Source organism: Nilaparvata lugens, chromosome 9 (assembly GCF_014356525.2).
Source record: "Nilaparvata lugens isolate BPH chromosome 9, ASM1435652v1, whole genome shotgun sequence".
Taxonomy (NCBI): domain Eukaryota; kingdom Metazoa; phylum Arthropoda; class Insecta; order Hemiptera; family Delphacidae; genus Nilaparvata; species Nilaparvata lugens.
The window spans coordinates 17,103,434-17,124,273 of NC_052512.1; the positions used below are offsets into that span (position 1 = coordinate 17,103,434).

Consider the following 20,840-nt stretch of genomic DNA (forward strand, 5'->3'; position numbering starts at 1 on the left):
AAATTAACTCGAATCCATGAATTTTTCAAAGTGAGATAAAGTCAACACAAACCGTGGGTAACTTTAAAATAAATGCTATTAAAAAAAAGAGAAAGAAAATAGTCACTTTTCATAATAGAAAATACTCTTTGAACAATGAAAAATACAATAAAAAATATTGCAAGTCATTTGTTTCAACTCAAGTAACTTATTGATTGCTAGCTATTTAAAATTTCTTTGAAGTTGCTTTCCATGACGAAACACTATATAATAACTTTGTTTAAGTTCTGACACTGTGTTACTTGTAAATATTTGAAAGAAACACTTACCTACTTTTGTTGGAGTATTGAGGAATGCATTTTTTTTCGAATATTTACAAGTAACACAGTGTCAGAACTTCAACAAAGTTATTAAAATTTCTACTCCTAAAAATTGGTACAAAGTCATCCAGGTTGAACGTATAGTAGCCTATAGTTTCATTCATTGCATGAAGGAAACAGATTATACAATCGTAAAGAATGTGAACATTGTATTCATATACCATCTAATTTACACCATCATCGATGTGAAACCCGATTTTTATTACAAACGGTCGAGTGCGAAATGTGTTTCAGGCGAAATGCGTTTCGCCTGGGGCTGCCATTTGCCTTGAGCCGTCCTTATATATTATGATGTATTATATATATTAAGGTTTTTCTCAATAAACTCCTCTCGGTATATCGTCTATCATCCAGATAAATTACTGTTCTTTAATCATTGCGTACAATATATGTTTGAATGATAATTTATTGCATTCAGGTTGATAGAGATTTTTTCTTGGTAATTTTATTAAAATGTAATGATGTATTAGTAGAGACCCATTCAAGGCTGCTCGGAACACCTTTTTATTTTTATTCAAATTGGATAATCTTCAATATAATTGTTGAGATCATTATAAGAGTGAGAAAAAGTGGCAACTGAAATTTTCAAGTGGTCTAATAAGCGAGTTATTGGTTGTTGAAGTGCTAAACTTCGTTTTCTTTCCAGATCATAAACGGTTTCGAATGTTTCATTGTAGTTTTTTTAATACTTTCAGAATATCACATTGCTTTGTTCTAGAATGCGTTTTTCGCGATTAATGCCAAAATGAACAAGTTATCGAATTTACAAAAAAATTTACTTTTTTATTTATGAACGATATGGGGAATAAAATGTTTTAGTTTGGAAAGATACATTTTTTCAATTTTTAAGAGAAGTTCTAATAATAATAGTCGAAACCGTTTATGATCTGTAAAGAAAACGGAATCCGGAAAGTTAGCACTTCAACAAACCATAACTCGCTTATTAGACCACTTAAAAATTTCAGTTGCCACTTTTTCTCACTCTTATAATGATCTTAACAATTATATTAAAAAAGATTATCCAATTTAAATAATAAAAAGTGTACTGAACAGCCTTAAATCAGGCATGGCAAAAATTCATTGCAGTTTTCTTGACTCTTAGTCCCTTCAACTGCTTTCTATTATAGTATTTATCTCTTCTACTCTCTGATTGACCAAGGCAGTAGCCTGCAATCAATTTTTACTAAGTAAAAATGATACTTTAAAAATGATAGTTATTAAATATTGACACCTTGTCAAACAATCACACATAATGCATGCTCCCACCTTCATCCAATATGCATCTTTAATAATAGAATATAAATCAATAATCATCAGGTAACAGATTATTAAACTGTCATACATAGAGCACTTACTTGAGAATCATTGATCCTAACCACTCATTCTTCAGTGATTATTTTGTAAATATTCCCTCGATATTTCTTGTCTATTCGTTCAACTACTCGTCACTATCTACAAGACTGTAGGACACAGTTGAAAATATATGCCCACAGACACAGTAGGACAATATATTAGTGACTTCAGTAATAAAGAATCTAGATCTACTAATAACAGTAAAGTCTACTAGTAAGGAAAGTAGGTATATAAGTACACATATTATAATACAAATAATATTCACTTATAAACATATCATATTTAAATATTTTTTTAAACATCTATCTTTTGAGGTTGAGTGGTAGAGAGGACTTAAAAGTCCTAACTCCGCCTAATAAAGAATTTTTTCATTTCATTTTCATTCCATTTATCCTATACTATTGAACGATATGTTAAACTATATGTTTATATGTTAGATGTTCAGATGTTTGGATTTTTATATGTTTGTATTACACCGGATCTTGAAAACGGCTCTAACGATTCTCACGAAGTTCAGAGCATAATAGGATTATAATATAGAGATTCGATTGCACTAGGCCTCATCCCTTGGAAAACTCGCTGAAGGACATTAAAAGGATCATTATTATTCATCCTTGGAAAATCAGCTGATAATTATATCGTCGTCTGTTGGTGATGGAAGTGAGTGAGCGAGTTCATGTGTGTGGGACTGTGTCAAAATTATGACTCAGCAGTTGAATTTTTGTAATAATTCAATCAGGTACTTAGTGCCGGTTGCAAAAAATCCGGGTGCAATCCTGATTAATTCCAGTTGATCCATCTTTTTGAAATGGTCTTCTCTGATTTGGTTCACGCAAAGTTAATCATGATTAAAATTCAACCGTCTTTTGTGCAACTGGGCCTTTGTGAGGGAAATTTTTGCATTCCTCTGGGAATTAATCTCAATTTACTGTGATTAGATAGAACATTTCTGTATGAATGTTATTATAATTTCTTCTTCCGTAATAATTTTCTTATGATTTTGTACTCCAGAGCGAAGCTCGGTCCCCGATATTGATATAATAACGGAAAGAACTGGCTTATACATGTACAGGATAGGGAAATTATGCTTGACGCATTATCATCTCTGAAATACTAGACTGATTAACTTGAAATATTTCATATAGATTCTTAATTAACCGAGGATGAATAAAAGCCTTTTTTTCAATTCTTCAAGATATCATCACGTCAAGTTTTCATTTTGTCAAGTTTTAAAATAGACCCTTTCGGAAAAATGGTTAACTGCTGGTTATTTATGAACGATACGGTATGGGGAATAAAATGTTTTAGTCTGGAAAGATACATTTTTTCAAATTTTAAGATAAGTTCTAATAATAATAATACTTGAAACCGTTTATGATCTGTAAAGAAAACGGAATCTGGAAAGTTAGCACTTCAACAACTCATAACTCGCTTATTAGACCACTTAAAAATTTCAGTTGCCACTTTTTCTCACTATTATAATGAGCTTAACAATTATATTGAAAAAGATTATCCAATTTAAATAATAAAAAGTGTACTGAACAGTCTTAAATCAGGCATGGCAAAAATTCATTGCAGCTTTCTTGACTCTTAGTCCCTTCAACTGCTTTCTATATAGTATTTATCTCTTCTACTCTGACCAAGGCAGTAGCCTGCAATTTATTTTTACTAACTAAAAATGATACTGTAGTTATTAAATATTGACACCTTGTCAAACAATCACACATAATGCATGCTCCCACCCACCTTCATCCAATATGCATCTTTAATAAGAATATAAATCAATAATCATCAGGTAACAGATTATTAAACTGTCATACATAGAGCACTTACTTGAGAATCATTGATCCTATCCACTCATTCTTCAGTAATTATTATTTGTAAATATTCTCTCTATATTTCTCGTCTATTTGTTCAACTACTCGTTAGACACAGTTGAAAATATATGCCTATAGTCACAGTAGGACAATATATATTAGTGAGCTCAGTAGAGCCTAGATCTAGTAAAGTCTACTATAGTGATGAAAGTAGGTATATAAGTAGGCCTTACACACTACTTTATTATAATAAAAAATTATATTCACTTAAAAACATATCATATTTTGATAAACATCTATCCTATTATATTAAGCAAGCAATTTCTGTATTTATATATCTGGTTATTTTTATATCTAATTATTTTATATACCATGGTTATTTTTATATCTGGTTATTTATGTTTTACGGATCTCGAAAACGGCTCTATCGATTTTTACGAAATTTAGAACATAGTAGGTTTATGATATAAAGATTCGATTGCACTAGGTCTCATTCTTTGGAAAACTCGCTGAACGACATTAAAATTCATCCTTGGAAAACCGATTATAATTTTGTCGTCTCTCGATAACAGAGAAGATGCTTGTGCCTGTGCCTGTGTGGGAGAGAGAGAATTATTTTCAGCATTTTCGATTTGATCAACATATAATCTGATTTGTTGACATGAAATATGATAATCCTCCTAAACTAGAGTAGGCCTATATCATAAATTTCAAATTTCATCATTATTTGACAATTTCACCAAGCAAAGATCGGTGCCCCGATATTAATATAATAAAGGAAAGAACTGGCTTATACATGTACAGGATAGGGGAATTATGCTTGACGCATTATCATCTCTGAACTACTGGACTGATTAACTTGAAATATTTCATATAGATTCTTAACTAACCGAGGATGAATAAAAGCCTATTTTCAATTCTTCAAGATTTCATCACGACAAGTTTTCAGTTTGTCAAGTTTTAAAATAGACCCTTTCGGAACAAGGGTTAAACTCAGTAATTAATAAACATATCACTTACATATTGTCTTTTTCTCTTTATGGCTACTTTTGAATATGAATGAAAATATAAATCTGAGTACCATTTTGACTTGATAATGCCATTAATAGCCGAAACATGTCGTGACGAAATAACTCAAAAATCTGGTGTGGCGCACTCACACAACTTTCCTTGACATTATGAAAATTGATCACCTGACGCTATTGTTCACGCGCATCTCAAATCTACTATTCTAAGATCTGAGCCAGCTGGTGATAGGACAATAGCGCTGGAGACATACGAGGTCTGCTATCTCTTCATAGTGAATGGTTTAATAGAATCAACAGTTGCCAACAGTTTGCAATTGGATAATCACATTTTCCCGAATTTCGAGCTTATTTTCAATTTTAGGTGAAAATGTTACTAAACATTAATTAATTGTAGGAATTTTCATGCTCAATCTTTTCCACTTGAAATTTTTTGTTTAAATTATATCTGAAGCCTGATAATTAGGAATATAAATTCAAACTTTGCATAGATGGGGCGGAGCTCCTGAAATTTTTACAGATATAGGACTTGTGGCAGTTGATAGAACTTATCAATGACTATTTTAGGTATAAATTTAATCAAAATCGTTGGAGCCGTTTTCGAGAAAATCGCGAAAAAACCTGTTTTTGACAACATTTTCGCTGCTATCTTGAATTGCATTAGATCGAAATCGTTCGTGTCGGATCCTTATATTGTAAGGACCTTAAGTTTCAAATTTCAAGTCATTCCGTCAATTGGGATATGATATATCGTGTACACAGACGCACATACACACACACACACACACACACACACACACACACACACACACACACACACACAGGCCAATACCCAAAAACCTCTTTTTTGGATTCAGGGGACCTTGAAACGTTTCGGAAAGCATAATACTTTCCTTATCTATGGTAATAGGGCAAGGAAAGTAAAAGGGTACTCAGATTTATTTTTTTATTTATACACTTACATATTATATACACTTATTTATGTTTTCAGATGATTGACCAACTCACACCGATAAGTGAAGGACTCTTCAACCTGAAAATCAACCAACTGGGCAAACTGCTAATCATATTAAGCGCATGTATTCTATCGCTTGCTAGTACAGTAATAACAATTTACACCCTATTAACAAAGATAACTGCAATCACAGACTTGCTTCAAGAGACTCACAGTCTGATAAGGATTGCAAAATCGAAGAATTTCATAATCTTGGAACTGGTTGTCGCATTCACTATACAGTTACCTATGGTGTACCGAGAAGACCACGAGCCTTTGATAAATACGGTGCATTATGTATTCAGTTTGATTATAGACTTGATTATATGTTACGTTGCGATTGCTCTTCAACTGAATGTGAGGTCAATTCATGAGGATGTCATCAAAACCTATCAACAACTGGTAAGAATATTTTAATTAGTATGAAATTTATTTTTCATTTTTCTAAATTTATTTTTTTAAAACCTGAAGATAGTGTGTCTCACTGAAACTATAGTGAGGTCCGTGTTATAATGGCAGTGGAGAAAGATAGCAGAACAACGTTGCCGATCCTCTGTCTTGTCAATGCCTTTTAGAGACGGTAGCTGATACAGGTTCATTGATGACTATTTTACTTTATTGCCAAAAATAAATAAAAAAAAATTATTCATACAAATACAATGTTCGCATCCTTTACGATTATATAATCTGTTTCCTTCATGCAATGAATGAAACTATAAAAATGAAATGTACATAATACAATTACACACACATGCATATACATGAGAGAAGAAAAACTAATTATTTCTAGGCATCACCAACAAAAAGATAACTCTTTGCTCGCTGGTGAGAGTTGCTTAGTAAAAATGCTTAAAATAACTAGAAATTGGAACGAAAGGCTACATAACAAAAGTAGAGACACAAAATATACTTTAAAAATGTGGCCCAAAGTAGAATAATTCACACCTATAATATTGATAATTAATAATAGGTCAGAATTCAGAGAAATACCAAACTGAAAACTGAAACAGGGGAAAAAAACATAGTGCTAGGTTCAAAGTGAAGAAATATTTACCTTTAATCCACTCCGTTATGCTCTTCTTTGATATTTTATCATCTAAATCGAAGTGTATTGCATTTATTAATTTGCTGCTTATGTAAATAAATATTGTCTTCTAATTAAAATTAACTTTGTAGCATAAATGTGGATTTTTTTTATTTTTGTCAAAGTTATAGCTGTTTGAATTTTGGTGTCCCAACGTGTGGGCTGGTTTACCCTAGATAATTTTCCAACTGCAAGATAAATAATTTACTAAAAATCAATTGATTCTGAACACCGAAGACAGCACAATTATTCGAAACAGAGCAATGTCTTTAGAGTATTTAACCTGAGGCCGCACTGCTGGATGGTTATATACAGAACAGTCACTTTGTTTTTAGTCTGGGCGTTTAGAATCAAATACATGGGCGGTTATTATGGAGCAGCACCAATACCTACTATTACTACTAGAAGTAATAGTAGGTATTGGCAGCACACACTCTTGTCTACTATCTACTGACAGCTGTTGGATGACGCAATGATTATAACAGCTGATTTTTATTTCTGTGTGTGGCCAGCTCACAAAAATCTTCTCCCATAAGGATTACATGTAAACTTTGAAGGACCGTAGGAAAGAGTCCTGAAGTCAGAATATGAATTTGATAGGCCAAAAACCTGGTTCTGAACATTACGAACACAACTGAAACAAATCATCAAATTCGGTGTACACATGAAAAAATTATTGAATGTCAAAATTTGAGGCTCGATTTTTATTTATATAGATTTTACAAATAATTTAAAATGCTCCAATATGTGACTGAATGACAGCATATGAATATTGGTCCAGTCACTATATACATTGGTGCATGCAATTTATATTGTAGTTCTGATTTTTTAATATATTATTTGGGTACATAAAAGAAGTCCACAACCAATTTCTACATGCAAAATTCCCTTGTGCTAGATACAGGCTGACCCAAAACCTCGTATTTTCGGCTCATTTTCCAGTTTTCAGCTTTTTCTGCCAAATCTCGTAATAGGACAGAAAAATTTGCTCTCGCATTTTTTCTAGATTATGAAATTCTGAGTAAAATGAGATAATTTGGAACTCTCTATCTCCAATGAGTACTGAGTTATAATTTTTCAAAAATGAGTGAAATTTGAAGAAAAAAACAATTTTGATAAATTTTAGTTTTTGATCAACAATATCTTTCGATTGTTACCATTTAGATGTATAATTCAAAATCCCTCTGGGCATATTTTTGTGCTCTACAATCTGAGATCAGGTAGAGCGCTTTATCTCATATAGATTTCCAGGTACACCTGGAGACGGTCCGAAATCATGCATCATAAGTCAAATTCGGTCGAAAAGTGAAAAATTTATTGTTGAGTGTACTAAAGCCCATATTCCAATACACAAAAAATGGCCAATTTCTATGTTCAAAGCTGCATGTCTTGTAAAATACACTTGATAAAATTCCCAAATCTGGTGACTATGTGTAAATTGTTCTTCTCTACCCACTCCAATAAATAATACTTTCAATTCCAATACCATTCGAAAGTTACAGAAGATTTGAAAAATGGCGATTTCAGTTTTTAGATTTTTTTTCATGATTTTACTGTTGATCAAGAGTTTCTAAAACGAGTCTGATACATCATAGAAACTCTCGATTGATTCCAAATTGTAGATAAATTCATCCTCTACGTGCTCAGGTGTCTTAAATCCATCTTGAATCACTTTCCCCTATTATATGACTGCCAAAACCGTTAATATGATAAAAATATCCACAATTTCCGGATTTTTTTCAACAATCAAATCTCACTCTACGAAAATATTCTTTTATAAATCGTTCACAACAGGTGAAAGAGGAAATTCTATTGTAAATTTCAAGATCAAGTAATGATTTCTATAATAAGGGTTACCGAGTTGCATAGCTTTGAATATAGAAATTGGCCTCTTTTTGTGTATTGGAATATGGGCTTTAGTAGGCTATACTCAACAATAAATTTTCCCCTTTTCGACCGAATTTGACTTATGATGCATGATTTTGGACCGCCTTGACGAGCCGAGTAGAATGAAGTGTAGTACGATGAAATCTGAGCATTGTGTCAGAAGCTATAGATGTTTGAAATTTTGTTCCTTCAGGTGTCCTTATAAGCGCGCCTCTCCACTGGGAAATAGTGGAATGAAGGGCATCTAACGGGTGATTCTCATAGAACATAATCTCATGAACTTATGTCATCGTGCGAAATATCAATGTGAAGACTATGTAGTTGGTGATGATGGTTGAAGCTGAAAATTAGGTGTTTTTCACAATACAAGGAGCATTGTTGTCGAGTGTACCTGGAAATCTATATGAGATAAAGCGCTCTACCTGATTTCAGATTGTAGAGCACAAAAATACGCCCAGAGGGATTTTGAATTATACATCTTAATGGTAACAATCGAAAGATATTGTTGATCAAAAACTAAAATTCATCAAAATTGATTTTTTCTTCAAATTTCACTCATTTTTGAAAAATCATAACTCAGTACTCATTGGTGATAAAGAGTTCCGAATGATCTCATTTTACTCAGAATTTCATAATCTAGAAAACAGGCAAGAGCAAATTTTTCTGTCCGATCACGAGTTTTGGCAGAAATAGCTGAAAACTGGAAAATGAGCCGAAAATACGAGGTTTTTGGGACACTCTGTATCTAGCACAAGGAAATTTTGCATGAAGAAATTGGTTCTGGACTTCTCTTATGTACCCAAATAATATATTAAAAAATCAGAACTACAATATAAATTGCAAGCACACCCCCTTTTTTATGTTTATATTGACTGGACTATATAGAGCAAGAGAGAACTCAAGAAATTTCTGATTGTAACATCTTTTCATTCATTAATTCATGAACTTCAAGATGTATAGCCTCTACTATTCCTCCAATTCCATTCATGATCTTTAATTTATTGATTTCAGAGTCAAGCTGGATCAAACCAAGATGCAGCTGATTTCCGGTTATATGCTGATGAATTGAACCCTAGAAAAACAGAACTTATTGAGACAAATATGAATACTGGAGCTTTCAATAAGCATAGACAAAATCATCGTCTTTTGCAGTTGATTATGTTGAAGACAAGCAACTGTTTTGGTTCATCTCTACTACTCATATTGTTCACAACACGTTATTTGTTTGCGTTTCATCTGTATAATTGGATATCGAGTGATTATCCTGTTATAGAGCTGGTCAGGAGTGCGTTGAGTTTTGTTCGAATGCTGCACCTTTGTTATCGTATTGAAAAACTGCAAACAGAGGTAATACTTCATTATACTGTATTGATTCATACAATAAGAACTTACTTATCCTGGCGCTACAGCCCGATGTGGGCTTTGGTCTCCTCCACAATCTGCCTCCAAGCGTCATCTTCGTCTGCTGCCTTTCGCCTCCAACCTCTCACTCCCATCGCTCTCAAGTCTCTCTCCACATCCTGCATCCATCGAACCCTCGGCCTCCCTCTTTTTCTTACAGCTTCCAGTTTCTTATACAGCATTCCTTTTTGCATTTGTTCATCGGCCATTCTTTCAACATGTCCAAGCCACCCTATTCTTCTTGCCTTGACGAGCCGGGGAATATTTCTAACTTGCAGGATGGCTTCTATTTCGGATTCTTTCTTATTCTCCATGCACCATTTTCATGTACTGGACCGTAGATACTCCTCACCAGCTTTCTCTCAAACACCAGTAACGCTTTGCAGTCTTCTTGCAGGATCGTCCATGCTTCACATCCATATGTGACAACTGGTCTTATGAGCGTTCTGTAAATCTTCATTTTTGTATTTCTAGTGAGGAGTTTTGACTTGAGCAGTTTGCTATTTGCAAAGTACGCACGGTTGCCAAGCATTATCCTGCGTTTAATTTCCAAAGATATTTTATTTAATTTCCGTTCCTAAATATGTAAAGCTTGTAACCTTTTAAAACGTGCTTTCTCTTATTTTGGTGATTCCTGGATCTCCAAGTCCTCTTGTGTTCATTTCCATATATTTAGTTTTTTGTTTGTGTACTTCAAGGCCTACTATCTTGGCTCCATTCTTGATGTGTAAGAAGACTTCTTCCAGTGACCGCATGCTTCTTGAAATAATTACATCATCTGCATACGCTAAGACCTGCGTCATTCGATTTGTGATATTGCCTCTCCTGTCAACGCTCTCCATTGTCCTCTGAAGAACAATATTGAAGAGTAAGGCCGATAGTGCATCACCCTGTCTCACGCCATCAGTTATTGTGAACTCCCTGCTCACTCTCCCTTCACTCAGAACCATACCTTTTGTGTCACTCAGGGTCATTTTCACTAAGTTTATTAGTTTATTAGTTCATACAATAAGTACATCATCAAAATGATAGGGAGAGAAAAAAGTAACCTTGTGCTATTCCTCTCCCAAATTTGGATAAGGTTACACATAGTCCGAAATAGGTTGAGTCTTGTAGTTGTTCACTTCACAAAATTTTTAGTCCTTTATCATGGAAAAATTCCACAACATTTCTCTTCATAATAAAAACACTGGATTGTTGTCAAAATATCACTTATTTATTTCAAATATTATTTTTTATTTATTTTATCTCATCTCTGTTCATAGTGTAAATAATATTAGTTCATTTTTCACATCATAAAATTATTAAAGGATATCATTAAAAAAATAAAATGAAAAAGTCACCTGTGCTTTTAGAATATTAAGTTTGTTTTTTGGTCCTGCAAAATTATTTCTTCAATATGTGAATATTCCCTATTTTAGTGATAATTCTTGTTTGGTTTTGAAGCATTTAATTTCAAAAATCTACTTTGTGAATATCATTAGTGGAATAAAAACGATATTGTCAGTTCCACATAATTTGGAACACATAATTTTCTTAACATATATATGGTGCCGTGCTACCAATTTCTCCTAATTCGGTTGGATAGCATTGTCTCACCTATTAACCTAAGGAAATTTATCGGCTCCAACGTAATAGATTCTTGATAAATTATGAATGGATCTATCGCCTATGAATGAGAAATCCAATTTTCAGAGCAAATGAACTTATTATCTTCAGAAGAATTTTGGCAAAATACTACACAAATACACAAAGAACAATATCTTACAAGCCTAAGCATCTAGTCACTACGAGCTAATTACTTATCCAGTTTATATAGTTGAAAAACAGTGGCTATTGGCTTGTATACACAAATAACAATATATAGACAAAATAGAACACTATAAACTGTTTAAAACTCAAGTTAAAACATTAATAAATTCACTTAAACAGAAAATTATTCAGAGAGCACAAAATTACAACACACACCAGCCAGCCATGTTTCAGAGAGAAGAACAGGAAAAGCCAAGCTACAAGGAAGCTTCGTCAGAACAAAAACCACATCGCAAAATCAGTGATGACTTCATGACACGTCAACAACAAAATTATAAATTACAAGTTTAGAATTCACATTTTATGTTTGTTCTCAATAAAACTTTATTTTGAAACTATTATTTTAAATTTTTATATATCATCTCGATTTAAATAAACCATTTATCTATTAATTCTGTCAACCCAGCCTCGGTGACACCATGGAACAATGCAACAATCATTTACGATAAAAAATTCTCAGTCAAAAAGTTTGTCCGTATATTGATGACTCTGATATTTACTATAAAGTTTCATAGATCTCGAATTGAAGATTCGATTCCAATTGAGAAAAAATGTAATATTACAAATACCCCCCTCTTGACATAAAAAAATTTTACTGTTTGAAAATTGTTGAAATTAAATTTGAGAACAGTAACAATTTTTTCTATAAAAACATTACATGTCAACTATAATTGAAAATTATTATAAAAATTCATCAATAGCATTTGTTATATGTTTCCTAACAATATTTCAAAGTATAGAATATCAAAATTACTTTTGATTTAGCTTTATAATTTAAAGGAAAATATCTCAACAGAAAGTTTAATATGTAAAGAATAGTTTTTTTTTTTTTTTTTTTTTGAAATTGCACAAAAATTTAATAGATAGAAAATTTAATTTGTTATTGCATAGAAAAAATTAGTATGTTGAATACAAAATTTTTTTTTTTTTTTTAAATGAATTGATGAATTGTTACATTTAATTTTCACATAAAATTTCAATAAATCAAAAAATGTTCATTTCTTTCACTATTGACGCGGTTGATTTTATTGATGCACATTTTGGAAAACAGTCCGTTGAGGCACTCAGTATGATTTTCAGTTAAGTGTGACTCCAATGTGATGACGTTAGTGTTGGGCTGATCCGAATACTCGTAGTGTTGGGCTGATACTTGTAGACGACTGATGCATATCAAACTCGATACAGGTGACATCTCAGTTAGCATTGCCTCATGCTTGTAGTAGACGGCTGCATACCAAACTCAATACAGAGTCACATAAATTTTGTATCATATTTGTAATTATACAATGTACATTTCAGGCTTGAAATGACAATGTAATTCGTTTCTTGGAAAAGAGATAGACACTGCATACAGGATTAATTTAGGTGAGGATTAATTTGGGTAAGGTTTGGTTTTTTTATATTTTCAGCTTTCAAGGTTTAGAGTTCTGCATACAGGAATAATTTAGGAGAGGATTTTTGAATCAATTCTTTCATGATACTGTGACTGTTATTCTGAATTCAAAGTTGCGAACGTGAACATGGATGACAATTACCTCCAGGTAATGTAGTAGTGTTGAAGTTTGAGATACAAAGTCAGCAATAAGCATTGGCATTGTTATTGGCGTATGCTTTGGTGTCGGCATTGGCATCGGCGTTGATATTGGCATTGGCATCAGCATTGGCGCAGGCATCGGCATAGATTTTGCCATTGGCATCAGCATTGGCGCAGGCATTGGCATCGGCGCAGGCATCGGCGTAGATATTGGCGTTGGCATCAGCGCAGGCATTGGAGTAGTTATTGGTGTAGATATTAGTGTAGATATTGGCGTAGTTATTGGTGTAGATATGGGCGTAGTTATTAGTGTAGATATTGACATTGGAGCAGATATTGGCGTAGTTATTGGTGTAGGCCTCAGTGTAGATTTTGGCGTAGTTATTGGTGTTGATATTGGTGTTGACATTGGCGTAGTTATTAGTGTAGGCATCAGCGTAGATTTTGGAGTAGTTGAGTCACACTAGTTCGAAAATCACCCAAATGTTCTTAACACTCTTCATGGCGTTCACTTGTTGCTGATTTCGAGATTCACATGATAATTATTTCAATGTTAATGTCTGTGCTGTACCTGTTATCTTAAAATGCTTATAAAATAAGAAGAAAATCTTGATTAGGCTATCAATACAATCTAATACACATGATAATTATTTTTAAGTATATAATAAATATAAAATTGAAATTTGTTAACATCTTATTATACAGTCAGCAATACATAAATTGTGAAATATGGAGATATCAATTATAAATTTCAATAAAAAAAAAATAATTTCATTTCCATCTATTCATTGTTCAAATATTTTATAAAAAGCAAATTATTCAATATTATTAATCATCGTTTGTTGGATACTATAGTTTATTTCGACTTTTCAATGTTCTAAACACAAACTACATTTCATGACAAAACTTTACTATCAATCATTAAACAAGAAATCATTCAAAACATCAATAATATTTTGCTTCAAAGGCAATCAATATTCATAAGTAATCTGTATCTATGGCAATCAACATTATTAATCATTATTTTGCATCTATGGCAATCAACATAAGTAATCCACAAAAAAATAATATTATCTCATTACTGCCTCTCTAAGTCATAACCTCTGTTATTCCTTCTTTAGGCAATAATGGGTTTCCATCTCAAAAAACAATCACATACCAGCAAAATTCTAATCAACAAACCCACTAAAAATTCTACATACACTCCAGCATCCATTTCAAACGATAATCAATCATATCAAAATTTATAGAAAAAACAGTTTTAAAATTTTGAAAAAGATATCAATTACAAAAACTTTAGAAAAATTTTAACCTTTAACTCATTTCAATTGATAATATAACACAACGTTTTTATTCAATGAAAACATTATTATTCAAGTTAACTTTCATTAATACATCACATATATATGGCTACACAATTCATTAATACTTTCAAATTTTGAAGTTTATTTATTATAACAAAAGAATTTATACATAAGAATAGATTTCAGCATGTTCTAAATTGAACCATTTATTTTTTAAAATAATTTATAATTTAAAGACTGTATAATAAATATAAACATTTCAAGATTACAATACAAAGATGATCAAGATGGATAATGGGTAAATAAGTTCCCTAAAAAAATACAAACAAGAGAAAAAGAAAATTGGGTAAATAAATTTCCTAAATAATACAAGGAAGAGAAAGATTAATTAGAGCCTATCCTACATGTCAGTACTAAACTTTCATGAGGAAGTATATTTAATAAAATATACTGAAAATGAGAAAATGGGACATAATTTGCTCTGAAAAACCTAATTACCTAATATGATACCTGAAAAAAAATAGACATAATTAAAATATGTAATACATGATGAAAAAATATACCGCAAGCAAACAATTATTTACACTACAATGGATAGATTTTAGAAAAGTTAAGTTTTATCAACAATTTAAAGATTGGGAAAATAAACTACTATTTTAACTTCCAAAATTATTTCAGAAAAATACAAATTAAATGACTATGGACAAAATTGGTTAAGATATGCATCATAGAAGAAATTTACTGAACATTACACAAAGACAGGAAAAAATCGAAATTTGAAAAGATTAAGGGCCAAGAAAAATAGGCTACAGGAAAGAAAAAAGACACAATTATGGACTCTTACCATACACTGCATAGCGATTATGCTATTCTGAATCCCGGCATAACACAGGATTCCTAATCATTGTGTGCTGGGGAATACCCTTTCATCATGTGATTCACAGTCATCATCTTGTAAATAAGCAACTTGAAACAACCTTTGAATACTAACACATCAATGGAGACTTTGTGCTTTGTTTTCTTCAAGAACATGATTTTATTCATGGGTTCATTTGTTTCAACAAAGCCATTTTGCTTACAAAAGTTAGTCATGTTCACTTGAGAATGCATTGCATACACCTTTTCAATTCTCAGTTGAAAGTTGAACTCATCAACTTGACTCAAAGCAACATTCATTTTGTTTACATTGTTCCTAACCTCCACAGAAACCTGTCTCATGTAATCATTCACTTTGTTTATAGTTTTCCTAACCTTCAATGTAGCGATATTACTTTCATGATAGTTGACTTTCAGTGAAGACAACTCCCTACCTACTTCTTTACTCAATTCTACTATCTCATTAGGGTTGACTTTTTCAACAACAGTAACTAGGCCTACATTATCTGAAACTTGAACTAATTGATCTTGAATCTCAACACTACTATCATCCTGCTTCAATTTGTTTTCATCTTCATGATTATCACTCAATGTTCCATGTGCATTTTTCAATAGAAAGTTTATACTAACCTGCTCTAGTCTTATACTAGCAAATTCTTGCTTCATCTCATCAAACCTAGCACTTTGATTTTGTTTCAAATTATCAATCTTAGCATTTTGATTTTTAAACATTTGGTCTAACTTAGCATTTTGCTTATCAAACAGTTGTGTTAAGGCAGCTATTAACTCATCATCATTTTTAATATTTTTCATATTGTATGCCATTTTGCTAGTCTGCACAGATAATATATTCATTAGGACTTGATCTCTCTTGAACCAATTTCCCACTCAGCAGTATACCATTCATAACCTATCAAGATATCTATCCTACTAATAATTTTTCATAACCAGGCATTTCATGGTGTACCATTTGGGACATATTTATTTTGTAATTCGGTCCCACCACAGGGGTAACATTTGCCGTGCTACCAATTTCTCCTAATTCGGTTGGATAGCATTGTCTCACCTATTAACCTAAGGAAATTTATCGGCTCCAACATAATAGATTCTTGATAAATTATGAATGGATCTATCACCTATGAATGAGAAATCCAATTTTCAGAGCAAATGAACTTATTATCTTCAGAAGAATTTTGGCAAAATACTACACAAATACACAAAGAACAATATCTTACAAGCCTAAGCATCTAGTCACTACGAGCTAATTACTTATCCAGTTTATATAGTTGAAAAACAGTGGCTATTGGCTTGTATACACAAATAACAATATATAGACAGAATAGAACACTATAAACTGTTTAAAACTCAAGTTAAAACATTAATAAATTCACTTAAACAGAAAATTATTTAGAGAGCACAAAATTACAACACACACCAGCCAGCCATGTTTCAGAGAGAAGAACAGGAAAAGCCAAGCTACAAAGAAGCTTCGTCAGAACAAAAACCACATCGCAAAATCAGTGATGACTTCATGACACGTCAACAACAAAATTATAAATTACAAGTTTAGAATTCACATTTTATGTTTGTTCTCAATAAAACTTTATTTTGAAACTATTATTTTAAATTTTTATATATCATCTCGATTTAAATAAACCATTTATCTATTAATTCTGTCAACCCAGCCTCGGTGACACCATGGAACAATGCAACAATCATTTACGATAAAAAATTCTCAGTCAAAAAGTTTGTCCGTATATTGATGACTCTGATATTTACTATAAAGTTTCATAGATCTCGAATTGAAGATTCGATTCCAATCAAGAAAAAATGTAATATTACAATGCAACTGAAAATATAGTTTTTATTTTACCTTAACTGCTTATATTAATAACACAATATAAAATCTTATAGCACCCTTTATTTAAAAAAAAAACTTTTAAATAGTTTAATGACTAGTTTCGGCGATATTACACCATCGTCAGGTTATAAAATAAATAATAAAATTCAATAAATGTTTACTAATTGATACAAAATGAACATATGCTTAATTTAGTTCTGGTTGAAATTATTAAATTTAAATTTTAAATTCTATTTATTCACTTTTAATTTTATCAAAAATAGGACTATTCAAGTCAAATTGGAATATATTTATTAAATTATTCCTATTCAATTTTGCAATTAGGAAGATTCTCGAAAAAAAATTTATTTAGGATACAAAACAACAAATAATGCTTTTTATTTATAAAGAAGATTTCTAATAAAAAAATACAATACAAACAATTTAAAAAATTAGGCGTTTATAAACTGGAATGTAGTAATTGTGAAAAATTTTACATTGGTCAAACACGTAGATGTTTTCAAAAAAGGTTCAATGAACATAATATTCAGGCTTTAAATAAAAAAATACTACTCAAAAATCAGCGTTTGCTGAGCATTCAATTGAAAATAATTATAATTAATCAATATAAATTCTAATATGAAAATATTAAGCATTGGTAATGAAAGTAATAAATTGAATGTAAAAGAGGAATTTTATATCTATAAAATTGTAAAATTGGATACGAATAATTTAATAAAAATAATCCAATTTGACTCAAATAATCCTATTCTTGATAAAATTAAAAGTGAATAAATGGAATTTGAATTTAAATTGGAGACAGTAGTACATACAAAAACCAGCACATTTACAATAATTATTATAAGGTACCTATAATTTCCTTTGATTGATAATAAATTTAAACGGTATAAGGGACCTAGCGTTAGAGATCTATCCCTATCAAAAAAATTACGTTTATTGGCATATTTGTAGTCACTGAAGCTACATACTGCACTCCCAATTATTGTTTTTTTTTTTACAGAACAAAGCTATCCTGGACACTGTTAATGAATTCGACCCTATTTCATTGGAACATCATTCAAAAATTGAGGTAAGCTTCATTTTCCATCAATATGTTTTACAATCCCGTTTAATTTACGAACTTCTCTTGTTATTGTGTAATAGCTATTATTTGTTTTGTTGCAAGCCAAATAGACTAAAAACTGGGACGTGATGATTTCCACCCATCATAGTCGTATATAGTGTAAAGCTGCGTTTACACCAAAGCTATTAACAAAATGTTTATTTTTCCGTCCTTATAGCTTCTATTAGATTGAACGGAACTTGACAAACACATAAAATGTTCATCATGTGTATGATAAGTTATATTCAATTGAATAGAATCTATAAGGGCGAAAAAATAAACATTTTGTTAATAACTTTGGAGTAAACGCAGCTTTACACTGATCTTTGGCTCAAGCTAAAATAAATCAAAATTCATAACATCAAAAATAGGCTCTGTCTGTCATTAATATTTATTATAGGCTAATATAATTATTATAAGTATAATATGATCAAGTATTCCAGGAGCTGGATATAGATCAATTTGAGCTCTTCTCGTTCATAATAAATTCATGATAGTCCTAATAGCCTAGTAAGGTCCACGTTATAATGGCAGTGTTTGATTAGCAATGGTATTGAAATCCTTGTCTATCATTCAACAAAGCGGATAGCGCTATCTCTTTCTCGCTTTGCTTTGTTGCCAGATCGCTTTCTAACAATGTAGAAATTTAATTAACAAAATATTTCATCTTGATCATGAAAATTCAATTTCAACATTGAATAATATATAATTTCTTGCTTGATAAAATATAATTGATCATTCTAAACGAGAATGGACAGTTAATATTACATAAAAAAAACGTGTCAGTTACCCTCCATAGAAGGCATTGACAAGACAGCGGATCGGCAACGTTGTTTTCCTATCTTTCTCACTGTCATTATAATGTGGACCTCAATATAGGCTGATATTGTGATCTTTGAACGAATTATTTTATTTGAAAATTGATTTCTCATTCCAGATTATGATTTTCATAAAACAACTGAACCTCTTCCCGGTACTTTTCAGTGTTAATGATCTATTCATTATCAACTATGACCTAATCATATCCGTAAGTATAAGAGAACAGTATAAAAAAATCAATATGAGTGTAAAGTGACTTGTTTGAACAACTACAAGACTTAACCCATTTCGAACTATGTGTAGGCTATCCTTACCTGAATTTGAGAGAGAAATAGCACAAAGTTACCTTATTTTTTCTATCCCTATCATTTTGATGATGCACTTATTGTAGAATCAATATAGAATGAAAAAGAATTGTCTTTTTTCTTCAGGGCTACTTTTAATATAAATAAAAATAAAAATCTCAGTAGGTACCCTTTCAAATTATTTTGTCACAACAAGTTTTGGATATTAATGCCATTTTCAAGTGATTTAAAAATCACTTGTGATTTTCACTTTTCAGTTATTTGAAAACCAAACACTGCCATTATAACGTGGACCCACTATAGGCTGATATAATATTGTGATCTTTGAACGAATAATCATTGTATTTAAGAATTAATTTCTCATTCCAGATTATGATTTTCATAAAACAACTGAAACTCTTCCCGGTACTTTTCAGTGTAAATAACTTGTAATTTTCACTTTTCAGTGATTTGAAAATCACTTGAAATTGGCATTAATGTCCGAAACTTGTGACAAAATAATTTAAAAGGGTACTGAGATTTCAAAGATTTTCATAGATTTTTTCTATAGTGTTTTATTTCACCCTCTGGATGTTCATTTCAAACTGGAATAGAATTGTAATTAAAAACTGACAACGTTTCTACCATAATATACAGGCTAGTTTTGTTTCTTTTGGGAATATCTTTAGAGGGTGGGAAATTTTCAAGGAATTTTTATTCTACTCATGAGATTCCATCTTTATATCAAAATCAGGAAGGAGAACAATATATATGTCCCTCATATAAATCCAAATTCATTTTTTTTTCAAAGAGAAGGTATAACAGATGGAACCAATTTTTCCAAGAAAAAATGAATGGTGGAAATCAAATTGATATCTCAACCCGTATCAGTTTGTTATAGTGTAAAAGTTGTGAATTATGTTCTATATTAACCAACTGAAATCATTGTGTCAGTGCATGAAGGTCTGCCTGTGTGATAGCTTCCAAATAGCCTCAGCTGATGTTATGAATGGAAAAACTTTTGTGATTGCATGTAATGAATTTTTCAGCTGACTAAATAATGATAAATCACAACAATTTTTTATGCACTTTCAATGTTATCTGTTATATTCTGAAAAAGGACAAAGGAGTGAGTCAATTTTGTTGTCCAACGAGCTTGACCTGTAAAAAGGTTCGAAAAATACGTGTTCAATATTTGAAGCTGATTGATCAATTCTTTCTCAAGTTGTTGTAGAACATACAAACAGACGGAAAACTACTTTGAAAAGTAAGAACCAGGTAACGCTCGTTCAATAAACTTGAACTCAAAAGATTTTGCTGGAGTCGTT

At 31.4% G+C, this 20,840-nt stretch overlaps 1 protein-coding gene across 1 annotated transcript in view; it reads left to right on the forward strand.

Annotated features, from left to right (window-relative positions):
- LOC120352929 overlaps window positions 1-18,499 on the forward strand; it is an 18,814-nt gene extending 315 nt beyond the window's left edge. The window contains exons 2-5 of the mRNA XM_039435271.1: window positions 5,546-5,950; window positions 9,531-9,866; window positions 18,308-18,376; window positions 18,473-18,499. Coding sequence (XP_039291205.1) covers window positions 5,546-5,950; window positions 9,531-9,866; window positions 18,308-18,376; window positions 18,473-18,499 — 837 coding nt within the window. The remainder of the gene's footprint in view (window positions 1-5,545; window positions 5,951-9,530; window positions 9,867-18,307; window positions 18,377-18,472) is intronic.
- Window positions 18,500-20,840: the final 2,341 nt, after the last annotated feature.